The 15953-nt window shown below is 43.5% G+C and overlaps 1 protein-coding gene across 5 annotated transcripts in view; it reads right to left on the reverse strand.

Moving 5' to 3' along the window:
* INSC (INSC spindle orientation adaptor protein) overlaps positions 1-15953 on the reverse strand; it is a 133621-nt gene that overhangs the window by 92226 nt on the left and 25442 nt on the right. For 3 of the 5 annotated variants that reach the window (XM_053562570.1, XM_053562571.1, XM_053562573.1), the window contains exon 2: positions 440-540. In XM_053562570.1, coding sequence (XP_053418545.1) covers positions 440-540 — 101 coding nt within the window. Of the gene's footprint in view, positions 1-439; positions 541-9436; positions 9547-15953 lie in introns of those variants that run through there. The other 2 variants (XM_053562572.1, XM_053562569.1) reach the window with 1 other exon arrangement.

Below are 15953 nucleotides of genomic sequence, written 5' to 3' on the forward strand. Positions count from 1 at the left end.
CTCCCCCTCCCGCACTGTCCAAGTGAGGGCAGCAAGCACTACCCAGAGTCAAGCTCCAAGTTCAGTTCTCTCCTCGGTGTGCTAGGGGAAAGAGAAGACGTCCAAGGGTAGACTGGCACCTTGCAAGAGGCTACCCAAAGAACCCCTGTGGCTCTGGCCCCCCACCAGATGTGATTAGGAACCTCTTCTGGGGTCCTATATCCTAACAGTACATTCCACTTGATTTTATTGTCTGCCTCCACTTCAGACTACAGCTCTTTGGGGGCTGGGCGCTCCCTGATACCTCCATGTCCCAAGGCCAAGTTCCATTCACATTTGCTGAGTGAACGGGGCATCTCCAGTACTTCATTCTAGGCTCCCCCCAGGCCAGTGTGGAGAAGTGGGGCCATCTTCAGCCTCAGGATCCAGGTGCTGGGCCTCAGCCAGCTGTAGGACTTACCGCTGCCCTGGTAGGGGGATGGAGCCCAAGTGGCGGCCTCCAGGCAGTGCCATCATGTTGATCCCAATGTGCAGCAAGGCCTGCCCACAGCGGTCAGGACCCTGTGAAAACAGAGGGCAGGACAGCTCAATGAGGCCCCAACTCAAAGTATAACCACTTTCTCACCTGGATGTAGGCCGCAAGGAACTAAGGCAAACATGAATAAAAGGCCTCCTAGATCCCTCTCCTTTTGAATAAGTTTGCACTCCACAGACCTCACGCTAGTAAGGCAGAACCAGATTTGATCTTGTTTCTAAGTTCCTAGTCTGCTATAAACCTTGACAATCCCTCCTTATGTCCCATTGTCAAACATTTACCTGATCCATTTGGTATGTGCCAAATATTAGGACACACAGGCTAGAAAATATTGCATAGGATATACTTGTACTAAAAAAGTACCTCTGATTTATCTAAGATTAAGATTTAACTGGGCATCCTATATTATTTGCTAAATCTGTCATCTCTACATTCTAATCCCCTGACTCTATCCACCACAGCACTTTGTTATTCACTGTGATTATGCCTAAGGCTGTCTAAGCAATGTGACCTCATAATGGGCATAGTGGTTGTTTTCCCAGATCCACCTCACTTTAGATCAGTGGTTCTCAACCTTCCTAATGCCACGGTCCTGTAATACGGTTCCTGTGAGTCGTGACCTACAGTCGTGACCCACAGCAGTTCCTTGAGAACTGCTGCTTTAGATGATATAATTTCACCCAAACCATCAGTGATTGGTTTAGAAATAGACATGTGACTCAATTCAAGCCAATTAGTCATGACAGGATTCCTCCTAGGAAAAGTTTTCTTTCTCCTAACAGAGAGCCATAGTATCTGTCTCTACTATTTAACTTGAACAAGGAAACATACACTTGGTTGTTATTAAAGACCATCTTGCAACCATGGGAGGAGCTAGATGGAGAGCAAAGTTAGCACACAGAAAAAAAATAGCTGGGCCCTTGATCACTGAGACACTGAATCAACCATTGCAGGGATGTGGCTCACTCTAGGCTTCCTACTGCCTAAGATAATAAAAGTTCTTGTCATTTAAGTCAGTCTGAGTGAGAGTTTTTGTTCTGCATAGCCAAAAGCATCCTAACATATAATATAAAAGGGAACCAGCTCCCAGAGCCTCCTATCCCAGCAGTGAGGACACATTTGGCTTGCCTGTGCCTCATAGGTTAGATCAAAACTTGCTGCCCACCGGCTCCTCCTTTCTTGCCTTTTCTTGCCCTCCTCTGCCCATGGACATCCTTTCTCCATATTTCTTCCTTTTATTTCTCTGTTGCTCTCTCTGCCAACTCCTCAAACCAATAAATAAGCCCTCCTTGAGAAAAATGGACATTCTGGCACCTTTACCTGGGTGGAGCAACAGAGGACTCCTAACCATGATTACAAGTGACCCCTAAAGAAAAGAACAGACAAGGAAGATTTTAACTGTGATGAGGCTGAACGTAAAGTAACCCCTGATGATGATGGGAAGAAAGAATAAAATGCTCAATCTGGGGAGGCAGAAGCCAGAATAAACCAGATAATTCCAGACATTCACTGCCATTGTCTGTTTCCTGGTCTGTGGGCCCCACTAGACTGTGAGCCCGGCGCTGAGCCAAGGGCTGGGCACTTAGCCTGAACTCTGTGTGTCTTGAAGGAATGAGTGAAATGATTTGTTAATACATTTATGTTGAGCCTTCCCTCTGCATCTGTAACTGAGGATACTACTATGTAACATCTATTTTATATGGCTATTATGATGATGGTATGAGATAGGAAATGTGGAAGTATTGGGCCAGGGTAAGCTAAATAAAAGTAGCTGTTATTATTATTAGGCTCTTAGTGCCTAAGAGCCTATGTGCTATGTGCTAAGTCCTGTGGTCGGCTACGATAAGAGAGATGCAGACAGTGAGATAGACCAGGTAAAGCCCTCAGCACAGTGACAGTGCTCAGAGAGCATGATTACGTCTCATCACCATTGCAATTTCTATCACTATCATAATTATTGAGAGAATATATTTTTGGAACTTAGCAAGCCAGCAGTCTGAAAAGGATGGCATAAAAGAAAAAGCTAGAAACAACAAAGGGAGGTATTTGTTCTCTTTTTGATATGTTTGACTAAAGTACAAAAAGGACAATATCGACTTTTCAGGATAAAAGCTAAGATGTGATTCAATGGCAGTGAGCAAGCGAATCTTATTTTACTTTCATTTTTATTATGGAGACAAAGTAAAAATGTTGAAGAGGACATTGAAGCCTGAGGCAGGTGAGGAGACAAGGAGACAGGAAGGAAGCTCCTAGGCCCTTCCAAGTTTGACCCAATGGGATTCCCTAGGATGGAATATAGCATACCATGGAATAATAGATGAACCTCTGGATCTGATTCAAGTCGCATCTGAGGGACCCAAGAAAGTTGTCATGAGCAGAAACCTAAATGCAAGAAAATGTTCTGAATTTCTAAGGGGCAGATTTTACAAACACAGTTTGGTGACCACAAATTCTTCAGCAAATTCTGGACCACTGATCTGTGAACCCTTCGGAATGAAGTGGTGAGCACAAGAAGCCAACCAGACCACAGTAGTGACAAGTCACTCCAAAAACGTTTACTTCCTGTCCATCAGGAGCCTCTGAGTTCTTAGTGGAGGGGTCTGCAATGAGCCTAACATATCTTGCTATTTGTTAAAGCACACCAGTGAGATGCCTTCCTTCATCCTTTTCATCCATAGCTTCCCAGCAGTTACTATAAAGTGGAGCCTGCCAGCCAACAAAACCTCACTCCATGTGATCGCACATGTTCCAGAGGCTGGAGAGGTACCTTGAAGACATCTGGGCAGCATATGTATCACTACCCTATTCCCAGGCTGTATTATTCATGGCCACCTCTTTCCCCCAGTGGGACAAGACTCCTTGATGTCTGAAACTACATCTCATTCAGCGTGAGAATGGGCACAAGCACCCACCACAATGGCCTGCATGGTCAAAAGCCTGGGCTGTGAACCAGATTAGCTCTCAGAGGAACCACAGCTCAAGTTTCTGGGGAGGAGGGAGAATATCTGGAAGGTGAGACAGGGAATGGCAGGAGTTTAACCCATCTGATATTTATAAAGTTTCCATAGCAGTATCAATAATAATGGTAGGTAATATTTATTGAGCATGTACCATGTGCTAAGCACTGTTCTCATGTAGTATTAATTCTTTCAATCCTATCATCAGCCCCTTGTTAGAGATGAGACCTCTGAAATTCAGTAAGAAGCACAGACTAGTAAGTGACACGGGAACAGAATCCAGGTTTTAGGATTGGAGGCGAGATGCTGGCGCTGGTGAAGATGGTGAGAGTAGCAAACAACCAACATGTGTCCAGCATTTTTTAGAAAATAAAAATGTAAGTTTATTTTATATTAGAGAGAGGGAAGAGAGTGGGGGGAAGAAATGAGAAAGAAGAGGAGAGAGCAGAGAGCAGGGAGTGAGGGAAGGGAAGATGGGGAAGGAGAAAAGGAGCAAGAGAATGGCATGGGATCCCAAAGGAAGAAAGGAAGAAGGCCAGCCACGTGTCCAGCGTTTGCTAACAGGAAACACCCCGCTCCAGTGGAACCCTCCCAGAACTCCCATCACTCTTCCCTCTCTCCAGCACCTCCCACTGCTCTCACCTCCCAGACTATGGGTCCTCCAGAAAATGGAAGAACATCCCTCAGAAGAAAGAAGCAAACGCTGCAGTCAAATGGAGGGAGGAAGAGGGGCACAGACTGGGACATTTCTATTTTGTTTCTCATTTATTGGCGATTTTTGCGAAAGTCATATGGACAAAGATAGGCCCTAAAGGGATGGATGGGGGGGTGGGGAAGACCATAGTCCCAGATAAAGCTGTAAAGCATCACTAGTTTTACAAAGGTACCTATTTTAAGCCTTGGGTCATAGGATAACGCCCACTGCAAAGCTCTGTCTTCACTCTGATGCCTTTGCAGCCACCCCCTCCCACTCCCCAAAGTCTTACTCATCCTGTTGAACAAAGACTTGGAGACCTAATCCCCTCCAAAGTTACACAGCATGTCAGAAACCAAGACTGGATTCAAGATAACCCTTAGCCTTGTGCTACATGGTCTCATGAAAAAGCACATGAACTTTGGAGTCTGATAGATATAAATCCTGATGCCATATCTGGTAAGTACATGACCTTGAGAAAATTATCAGTCCACTAAAAATATGGTTCCTGCAGTTATACCTACCTCCCAAGAACTTCATAAGGATTAAATAAGATTACTTGCAAAAGTCCTTGACATTGTGCTCGACACATGGTAGTGTCAAAGGAGTGTCCTTCACCTTGGAAGCACGAGTTGAGAAATATATATCAAGGCAGAGATGCTGCTTTGCCCATTAAGAGAGGTGAAAAGGACAAATGAAGGAGTGAGCAGGAAAGAGGAAACCCCTTCAGTGCCTCCCCAAGGGCCCTTCCTAACTCGGTGAGAATCCCACCTGGCTCCTGCAGCCTTGCTTCTTCAGGCCTCTGAGCTGCCTCTCTTCCACCAGGAGGGGCTGGTTTACAAATAGGACTTGAAGCTGGAAGTGTTTCTGATTTAACTCAATGCCTGCTGTGACAACAGTTCCATTTGGACAGCTCATTTCTGCTCCCACATCCCATTAAGGGCAGCCCTTGCTCACCTCCATTTGGCTAAGGAGACTGGGCTCTTTGAGGAAATGGGGGCAATTTACAGTAAAGTATTCAATTAGAAACAGACAACAAGGGTGGTTTCTGCCATTGTCTAATGGGCTGATCCAGGTACAGCTCAAGGCATGGCTGGGATTGCTTCATCTGTAGAGTCCATTAGGGCTGTCAACATAGGAGGGACAGTAAATATTGTGGAAAGTAGTTAAGCTTCAGCAGAGGCACTAGGTACAGGGAGAAAAGTGCTGGGGAATCAGAGAGGAATGGGACAGGGCCAGGCCAATTTGGCTATAATTCTTTTTTCTCAAAGGCTTCAGAGAGTGCAAGAGCTCTCTGAAGCAACAGGCTGTCTTGTCACCTATCATTATAAATCACTCTACCTTTATGGCGGAAAAAGCCCTCACAGAGCACTGCTTTGCTGAGGAAGAAATCAGAGTTCTTCTGATGTGTCAATATCTGTTTCTCCATGTGTAAAATGGGGAAAATATAAACTCAACTTCTCAAGACTGTTGCAAGCATTAAGATAATCCACCTGTAAACATTTACTTTTCTTTCTGGTCCCCTAACATCTGAACCCACTTCCTGCAATTGAGAACTATTCCTGCCTTTAGAAGTCTGGGTGAAGGGAAAACCTGCCTCCCAAGATAGACTGAAAGGTCGGCTACATGTGTACTAACACATGACTTAGGTCCCACCAATCAGACACACACAGCAGATGCACATGACCTAGATTTCACCAGCCAGGTACATGGAGAAGAATGCGGCCTAGGTTTCACCATTCACAGACACGGAGCTGGGAGCTTAAGACTGGGAGGAGATTTCTTTCTGCAGCCTGAATGGCTGCGATAGAATCAAATTCACCTGTGCCTGGCATGATGCCTACACCTTAAAATGGCCCAAAATTAATGTTTTTGTCCATTTTGCCTCCCCTAGTCTGTGCCAAATGCACAAGATTTAGAATCCAGAGGCTAGCTTCTGGATGTCTAGCCAAGAATTTTGCTGGATGTGGCCCTTTCCCTTGTCCTCCATATTTTTCCATCTCCACTACCACTTCCTTGGTCAAGGGCATTGTCATCTCTCACTTAGCCCTCTCCAAGAGCCTCCTAATGGGTTCCTCCCTTCTCCTCCTCAGACTTGACCCTCTCCAAATCATTTTCTACACAACCACCAGAGAGATCTTAAGCAAAAATCTAATCACGTTCACATCAATCCACTGTTTAAAATCCTTCAATGGCTTCCTGTTGCTACTAGGACAAAGAACAAACCTTCTTGTGGCCTACTTGGCATGCATTGATCTGGCCCCTGCCTACCTCTCTAGCCTTTTGTCCTGTCCCTCCAGCTGCTCATCCATCCTGACTGCCATTTCTCCTTTCAGCAAGCCATGCCTCCCCCTCCAAGCGCTTTCGTGGAACCTCCTTCCTTTAGCAAGCTTGCCTCTGTCTCCCCTCACCAAGTTATCCCTGTGATCCTTCAGGACTCAGCCTGGCCTGGCCTGTGGATTTAATCAAGTCTTTCATTATTTGATTCCACAGCCCCTTCTCTATTTCTCCTTCATAGAGGTTATCACAATTATTCATAAATAATTAACTGTGACAAGAGGAGCTAATTGTTTTCTCTTTTGAGGTTTCCAGTGCAAGAAACAGAGATCTGTCCTGCTCGCTGCTGGGCCCCCCAGGCCTGACACTTGTTGACTGTGTGAGTTCCTGTTGAAGGAGCTTCCACTTCCTCGCTGATAAACTGGAGACAACGGTAATTATTTTCACGGTGATATGAGCATACAGTGAGACCATGTGGGAGGCCCTTTGGATACCATACACATTGCACTGAAAGGGCTCTACATTCAAACATCCACTAAGACAAAGCCACCTGTTCCTCTTGAGTTCTTATTGTCTTCCATCGGTCACACCCACCTGGCAGCCTCCCTCCCCACCCCGCTGTGTGTTCAGCAGGTTCTTCCAATGGATCAATGGACAGTCACAATGCTGTAAGAAAACTACAATGACAGATAACCAGGGGAACGCAGAGGGGCCCAGGGACAGAGGACTTTGAAGCACTACCCGGTCAGAAAGGAAAGTGGAAGAAGGGGGGCCCAGGAAGTTTCTCAGGTCATGATACCAACACTAAACTTAAAAAAAGAGTGTGGGAGTAGCAGAGGAAGGAGAGGGGCTGGAAAGAAGAGAGTACAGGGCGAAGGGAGGAGCATGTGAAAAACACAGAATCATGAGAATGGTTAAGATTAGGGAAGTCCAAGTGTTTCTAGAAGGCGCCTTCTGTGCTAGTTGTGGAGTTTCCAGGAAACTATCCCAGTAGTGTGGGAATGTAGAAAATGTACTGTTTACTTTCAGCTGGGGGAGTAGAATACTTCTTAGAAGAGGTGACATGTGAGCTGGGCCTCAAATACAGGGTAAGGTCTTGCCAGGTGAAGATAGGCCAAGGGCGTTCAGGGCCAAGACAGCAGTATCAGCCATGGTAAGGAGACCAAGAAAAATGTAACAAGTATTTAGGGACCAAATCCTTCTAGGAGTCTAGAAGGAGGGTGCTTCTATGGTCTGGACTATGAAATAAACGGATTCTTTAGACTATATTGTATGGGTAATAGGGAGCCATTGAAGGTGTTTGGGCAGAGGAGAAAAATGATCAGAGTGAAATTTCAGTTCCTGTGGTGAGAAGGGAAGCAGACAGAGTGAGATCAGCAAAAGGGGTTCATTTAAAAGGCAGGTACAAGTTTCAAAGGAAGCACTAACCCTAGAAATGGAGAGACAGGGGCCCAGGGGTGAAAGGGAAGGCTGTAAAGAGCTTTGGGAGGTAACCACAACACTTCTCCCTCCCCACCCCACTCTGGGCCTCTGTGTGACCTGTGCAAAGGTGGCAATAGTCATTGGAGATATCTCAGTACTACTAGCTGGGGTGGCTGGCATACTGTAGCAATCAGATAGTTTAAGAACCCTCATTCTCAAGAGAGGCACAAGAATCCAAGCAAGCTGCTGAATGGATCCAGCCTCATGAAATATAGAGAGCTCTGACTCCCTGGAGAAAGCCCCAAGAGCCACTTACAGCTGCCAGGGGACAGAGCCCAGCAAGTAGGCAGAGGAGACCTCAGGACTTACAGAGTATGTCCCTATCCCCCTGGGCCCTGAAAACCTTTATCAGGTAAGGGGGCCCCCTCCTAGACCTCAGCTTTGCTCCTCAACTCTGCAACCAGAACAGTTTCAGCAAACCACAGACAAGGTCCCACCCAAGCCTCCACCTGATTAATTGGGTGTGTCTACTTTCTAGGCCTTACCTAGAAGGCAACAAGAATCTCACCTACACAAGTAACTGAGAGAATGCCAGGAAGGCTATGTTAACCAGTGTGATGAAAGTGTGTCAAACGGTCTGTGAAGCTAGTGAATGATGCCCCATGATCATATCACATGATCATATCACTGTACACAGCTATGATTTAATAAAAAAAAAAAATACTGTGGACTTGACCCAGCTAAGATTAGAGCTCCCTGGAGAAATCCAGGCAGCCTTCCGGAAAGAGCCTACATCATGTTCCTACAGCATGGGAGCCTTAGGGATTATGTCCTTGTGATGGTAACAATAGCAACAACAACAAGGAAGAAAAGGAGGTAGCAGAAAGGGAGAAACACCTACTGGATGCTCCAAACCCTTTACATTTAGTCCACTGGCCCCATGAGGTAGGTCACAACTGTTATAACCCATCTCTTCCCCAATGAAGAGATGAAAGCACAGTAGTTAACATGGACAGATGGAAAGAGACATTCAGAAGATGAGGAAGAGACTGCCTGAGGTCACACAGGACCCCAACCTGGGGACATGCAGGCAGGTTTCCTCATTCTCATAAACTCCCATGCAAAATCCAAATAAGGCTTTGCCAGGTTGGAGGCTAGTGGGGGCCTCAGGGTGGTTTACCATAGGAGCTTATTGGAGCCTCAGTCCTCATCTGTAAAACAGGGCTGGTTATGCCTGTTCTTTCTCCTGTGCTGTGGTTATCAAGTGCAGAAAAATATTGTGGGCAGGGAAATTCAAGAGTCCCAGTCAGATTCCACTCAGCCTGAGAATGGAACAGGCAGATTGACTCATTTGGACCCACGAGTACCCAGAGGTCAGAGATAGGAGCTCAGTCTCTGGCTGTCCCCCAATGAGGCCCATGTGTCCCAGTACCTGATTTATGTGACAACCCATCTTCCAAATGTCTCCACCTTATCAAGCCAACTCCAAGGCAGCCTCTCCTGAAGGACCATGTGGCTATCCCAGAGGGAAGCTCAGGTTCCCAGAGTCAGAAAAGCCATAGCTGTCCCCACCTTATGTCTCTGGTGGGTTCTACTGCCTGTGAGTCTCTGACCATCCAGCTGCCCATCAGAAGAGCTCCCAGCCCTGAGCCACACAGGAGCTGCAGTAACCAGCATTCTGGGAGCTGGCCTTGAGTTCCAGATTTTCTAAAGGTCAAAGTGAGAATCAGGTGCCCAGACTTCAAGACCTCAGGTCAGGTGCAGGCCCAAGGGAAGCGTGGCTGAGCCTTTGATCTGCCCTGATCTCTGAATTCTGTGGGTTAAGAATACAGATTCAGGACTAAGACTGCCTAAGTTCACATCCCAGCTCCATCAGTTACGATCTGTACAACCTTGGGCATTAGGCTTTTTTACCTACAAAATAAGACATATAATAAAGACAAACTGAGAATGCTGCACACATCAGTAAGGTTACATAGGTGAAGTGCCCAGCACACAGTAGGTGTTCATATAAAGATTTATTCCATCTCTCTTCCTCACTTGAGGACAGTGCCTAGGGTAGGGAGGCAGCCATACAAAGCCAGTCTGCCACCTCCTGAACTCCAACTATTCAACTGCCTTTTACTCTTTAACTTTTTAATTATCCTTTCTTACTTTCTAACTTTTCCTGATGTGAATGTTAGCCAACTGCTCAATGTTCCTTAGATTAGATTTGCAAAAAGTGAGAGACCTTGCCCACTGGGCCCAGGTCCCAGGGTGCTAAAAGTAACAATCAGTATACTTTAAGCTAATGACTTACTGGTTGTGACTGCCACGAACAGACATAACTCTCAGATAAAGGCCATTAGAGAAAATTGAATAGCTCCAACGTGGTGAAAATTTGGATACATCTTGTTTCATAAATCATACTCAAAGTTCATACCGGGCAAGCTATTTCCCTCTGTGAGTCATGATGAGGACTCAGGTTGAAAGGGTCTATGTACCCTTGGGAAAAGGACATAAGAGACAGAATTGTACGATCTCTTAGTTTGATGACTATACTTTTCTCTTCTAAAGTCATGAGCAGATGACAGTGCTGTAACAGCAATGATAATCCACTCTTCTCTGATTATACATCATCCCCAAGTCTTCCAAACTGGAGTTTGCTCAATTTTGCTAACATTGGAAAGGAGGTAGGGTGGTGAGGATTGGGAAATCCAAAAGTGGAGGATTGGGATTCCAGTCCCAGTTTTGCTTCTTACTAGGACTCTCAGATCCTTAGTTTCTTCATCTGTAAAATGGGAATAGAACTTATTCTCAGGGTTATTGTTAGAATCACATAAGATCACGTAGCCTGCATGATACCTCAGAGAAAGTGAAGTAATAATACCAGAAGCTACTTTGACACAAGGGGCTAGTTAAGGGTACCACATCAGGTATCATCTTTGTGCCCAATGAAGGATCCATTCCACCCAGATTTTAGCTCCCAAGAGCTGCTTCCTACCAAAGAGGATTAAAGAACGGACTATATTAAATGTATCAGAAAGAATCAAAGCCTACTACAAAGAGATTAAACAAACAATCAGACAAAAAATCTAGTACATAGACATTGCATGCTTGAATGTTTGTTTCCCCTCCTAAGTTCATAGGTTGAAACCTAACCCTCAACGTGGTAGTTGGGAAGATGGGGGCTTTAGAGCTAATTACAGGCTTATCTCACTTTATTGCACTTCACTTTATTTTGATTCACAGATGTTGAATTTCCCTTTCTTTCTTTCTTTCCTTTACTTTTCTGTTTTTTTGTTTTTTTGTTTTTTTTACAAATTAAAGGTTTATGGCAACCCTGTGTCAAACAAAACTATTGGTGCCATTTTTCCAACATGTGCTCACCTCATGTTTTTGTGTAATTTTGGTAATTCTAGCAGTATTTCAAGTTTTTTCATTACTACCATATCAGTTACAGTAATCTGTGATTAATGATCCTTGATATTACTATTATGACTGATTTGGAGAGCCACAAACCACACCCATGTAAGATGGAGAGCTTAATTGACACGTGTGTGGCTTCTAACTGCTCCACCAACAGGGCATTCAGCCATTGCTGTTCCTCTCCTCAGAAGTCCCTGCTCCCTAAGACACAACAAAATTGAAAAGAGACTGGTTAACAACCTGACAATCACCTCTACATGTTCAAGTGAATGGAAGAGTTTCACATCTCTCACCTTAAAAGCTAGAAATCGTTAAGCTTAGTGAGGAAAAAGCTGAGACAGGCTGAAAATCAGGCTCCTTGAGCCACTTAGCCAGGTTGTGAATACAAAGATTCTTGAAGAAAATTACAAGTACTACTCCAGTGAGCACACAAATGATAAGAAAGCAAAACAGTCTCATTGCTGATATAGAAAAGGTTTGAGTATTCTAGATAGACAATCAAACCAGGTACAGCATTCCCTTAAACCAAATCCCCAAATCCTAATTTGAAACAAGGTTCTAACTCTCTTCAGTTTCTTTCTTACTTTTCTCTCTCTCTCTCTCTCTCTCTCTCTCTCTCTCTCTTTCTTTCTTTCTTTTTGTCACCCTGGGTAGAGTGCTATGGCATCATTATACCTCCCAGCAACCTCTCAATCTCTTTAGCTCAGGGGATCTTCTTGCCTCAGCCTCCTGAGTATCTGAGAGTATGGGCACTCAGCACAATGATCGGCTAGTTCTTTCTAATTTTAGTAGAGATAGGGGGTCTCAGTCTTGATCAGGCTGGTCTCGAACTCCTGAACTCAAGAAATCCACCTGCCTCGGCCTCCCAGAGTACTACCCTGTTTCCCCGAAAATAAGACAGCCTCCAGAAATAAGACCTACTTACAGGAAAGATAAGACGTCCCCTGAAAATAAGACCTAGCGCGTCTTTGGGAGCACACCTTAAAATAAGACACTGTCTTATTTTCTGGGAAACAGGGTAGGATTACAGGTGTGAGCCACCATGCCAGGCCAACTCTCTTTAATGCTACGAAGGCTAAGAGAGGTAAGGAAGCTGCAAAAGAAAAGTTTGAGGCTAGCAGAGGTTGGCTCATGAGATTTAAGGAAAGAAGAAGTTGTCTCTCCATTTTGATCAATTTTGAAATAAATAACATTCGCAAGAGTTTGGAAGATGATAATTCCAACCATTCACAAGAGTTTGGAAGATGATAATTCCAACCCTCATGGATGACTTTGAGGGGTTCAAGTCTTAAGTGGAGGAAGTAATTGCAGATGTGGTGGAAATAGCAAGAGAACCAGAATTAGAAGTGGAGCCTGAAGATGGGATTGAATTGCTGCAATCTCATGATGAAACTTGAACAGATGAGGAGTTGCTTCTTAAGGATGAGCAAAAAAGTGATTTCTTAAGATGGAAACTGCTCCTGGTAGAGATGCTGTGAACATTGTTGAAATTACAATAACAAATTTAGAATATTACATAAACTGTGTTGACAAAGCAGCCACAGGGTTTGAAAAGATTGACTTCACATTTGGAAGAAGTTCTTCGGTGGGTAAATGCCATTAAACAATACAGCATGCTACAGAGAAATCTTTCATGAAAAGAAAAGTTATTCAATATGAAAACCTCATTGTTGTCTTATTTTGAGAAATTTTCACAGCCACCTCAATTTTAAGCAACCAATACCCCGAGACATCAGCAACCATCAACATTAAAGCAAGACCCTCCACCACCAGCAAAAAAGATTATAACTCACTGAAGGTTCAGATGCTTGTCAGCATTTTTTAGCAATAAAATATTTTTGACATAGGCTAGAGTGCAGTGGCATCAATATAGCTCACTGTAACCTCAAGCTCCTGGGGTCAAGTAATCCTCCTACCTCAGCTAAGATTGTGTGCCACCACCCCTTCCTGCCTATTGAGTAATGCCAGGGTAACCTGAAGGCCCCAAGTAGCTAAGACTGTGTGCCACCACACTTGGCTAATATTTTAATTTTTGTAGAGACAGGGTCTCACTATGTTGCTCAATCTGGTCTCAAATTCCTGTCCTCAAGTGATCCTCCCATCTCAGCCTCCTAAATTGCTAGGATTATGGGCATGAGTCACCATGCCTAGCCCAATCAAGTATTTTTTTAATTAAGCTTTTGGAAAATTGTTTTAGACATGATGCTATTGCACACTTACTGGACTATAGCATAGTATAAACATAACTTTTATATGCACGGGAAACCAAAAAACTCGCACAACTTGCTTTATTGCAATATTGGCTTTATTGCAGTTGTCTGGAACCAAATCAGCAATATCTCTGAGATATGCCTATAAGGCATTAGGGCAGAGCCTTCAGGAATAAATTAATGGTGTTAATCAAGAGGCCTCACAGAAGTGGGTTTTCTCTCTTGGCTCTTCCATCTTCTGCCATGTGAGAATCTAGCCTTCCTTCCCTCCATACGCAAGGCAACATTTTTGAAGAAAAGGATGGCCTCACCAGATACCAAGCATACAGATGCCTTTTTTTTTTTTAATTCTTTATTAAATCATACCTGTGTACATTAATGTATTTATGGGGTACAATGTGCTGATTTGATATACAACGTGGAATGCTTACATCTAACTGATGAGTATAACTGTCTCCTTGCTTACTTATTTGTTGTGGTAAAAACATTCATCCTCTATTCTTAATAGTTTAGAAATGTATCATTGCACTATTCGGTTGAGGGAGGAGGCTGGGAAGAGGGACGGTATTTGGGGGGATCCAACCTAACATGGAGATGCCTTGATGTTGAATTTTCCAGCCCCCAGGACTGTGAGCCAATAAATTTCTGTTCATTATACATTACCCAGTCATTCTGTAACAGCAGCACAAAATGGATTAAAACACAGACCATTCTTTGGAAAAATACAGATAAAAACACTAAGATATGTCTGTAATTAGTCAAATTGACCCTGAAGAAATAATTAACATCATAGCTCACATCCTGAATGACCAAAATAGCACGGGACATTCAATTCAAAGGAGAATCTAGACTAAATCAGATTTGGCTCAGCCACAAAGATGAAGAGTTCTCAACAGTTCATTAATGAAAAATAGTCAAAGACAGAACCATCACCTATTCTAGAACCAGCAGATGTAAAAAGAATAACCCAGAGAGTGATGGCAACATAGCCATTCTCAACAAATCCTATTGTCATTGTCATAATATCTTCATTTAAAGGACCCCTTATGTAGAGAGAGAGAGAGAAAGTATCTGGTACATGGACCACATGGGCCACAACTAACTCTTTGGGGCAAAGAATGGATCAACAACCCATTCACAGAACACTACCCTGTCAATACTCATTTATGTCAGTATGACACGGATCATGGTAAGTGTCTAGCACAGAGTAGCAGCTCAGTAAATGTTAGCTCTTCCCCCAACAAAGTGTTCCATTGTTCTCCCAAACCATTTGCACCTACATGATTCTATGCATTGGTCATGGCATTCCAATATATCCCGATTGAAATTTCTTAATTTTCTTTTTCTACCTCCAGGCAATATCAATGCATCTGGGCTCAGTTCTGATCCTACCTCATATGGGAGGCCCTTCCAAATACCTTAACCTATACTAATTTCTCCGTCCAAAAAAGTAACCCAGAAAAAATGTGAGGTCTTGAATAATTGTAAATCATATCATAATAGAAGGTATACTTTTTCTATGTTCCCTTCCTCTTCCCCTTCCTGCCTGTCGACTAATGCCAGGGCAAGCTGAAGGCCACAATATGGAGAAGCAAATGAAGGAAGATGAATTCTGAATCACAGCCTGGAGTCAACCCACCCAATCCACAACAGTCTATGGAGTGAGCAAGAAAGAAACAAACTGTTAAACCACTAATATTGCTTGGGGGGTGTTATTTGCAGCAAATAATTTTAATTAATCAGGCTTATTGTAAGAATTAGAGTAAATACTATATTTAAGGCACTCATGAGTGCACTAGACACACAGAAGTCACTCAAAACACATGAGTTCTTTCTCTCTTCTTGCTCAGTCCTGGAGAGATGGTGGCATTTTGTTGGTCTACGGATAGTTAACTGTCTGGACACTGACTCTAATTCATGCATAATGCAAACAGAGTCCAGAATCCAATGAGGTAAGGGTGGAATGGGATAAATACCTACAAACACATAAAGTCCTATCAATTCTCAGACTAAAATTCTGTTTCTCAACCAGTGCCTTTTCTACCCATGTTCATCCATTCATAATTATAGATGAATTTACTAATGTCAGGTCGTTCTAAGATGCTTTTTAAAAATATTTTGACGTCCAAAGTTGGAATGTATGTTTCAGTCAGTGGCATAGCTTAATTGGAACCATATTTTCTTTTTCATGAAGTAACAGGGATCTCACAATATATGACATCTTCAGTTCAATAAAATATGGTGTTAGGCATTTAACTATGTGCCAAGAACTCTTATAAGTGGTTCACATAAATAACTTCACTTATTCCTCCAAATGTCCAGAATAATCAGTACTACTATTTCCCCCAGTTTAAAGATGTAGAAATGAAGACCCAAAGAGGTTAAATAAAAGTACACAGCTGATTTGACTGAGGGTAAAGACTGTCTCTTTAAGATCCTCCATACCATGACAATATTTTTCAGCAATTGAT

This window comes from Nycticebus coucang, chromosome 14, assembly GCF_027406575.1.
Source record: "Nycticebus coucang isolate mNycCou1 chromosome 14, mNycCou1.pri, whole genome shotgun sequence".
Taxonomy (NCBI): domain Eukaryota; kingdom Metazoa; phylum Chordata; class Mammalia; order Primates; family Lorisidae; genus Nycticebus; species Nycticebus coucang.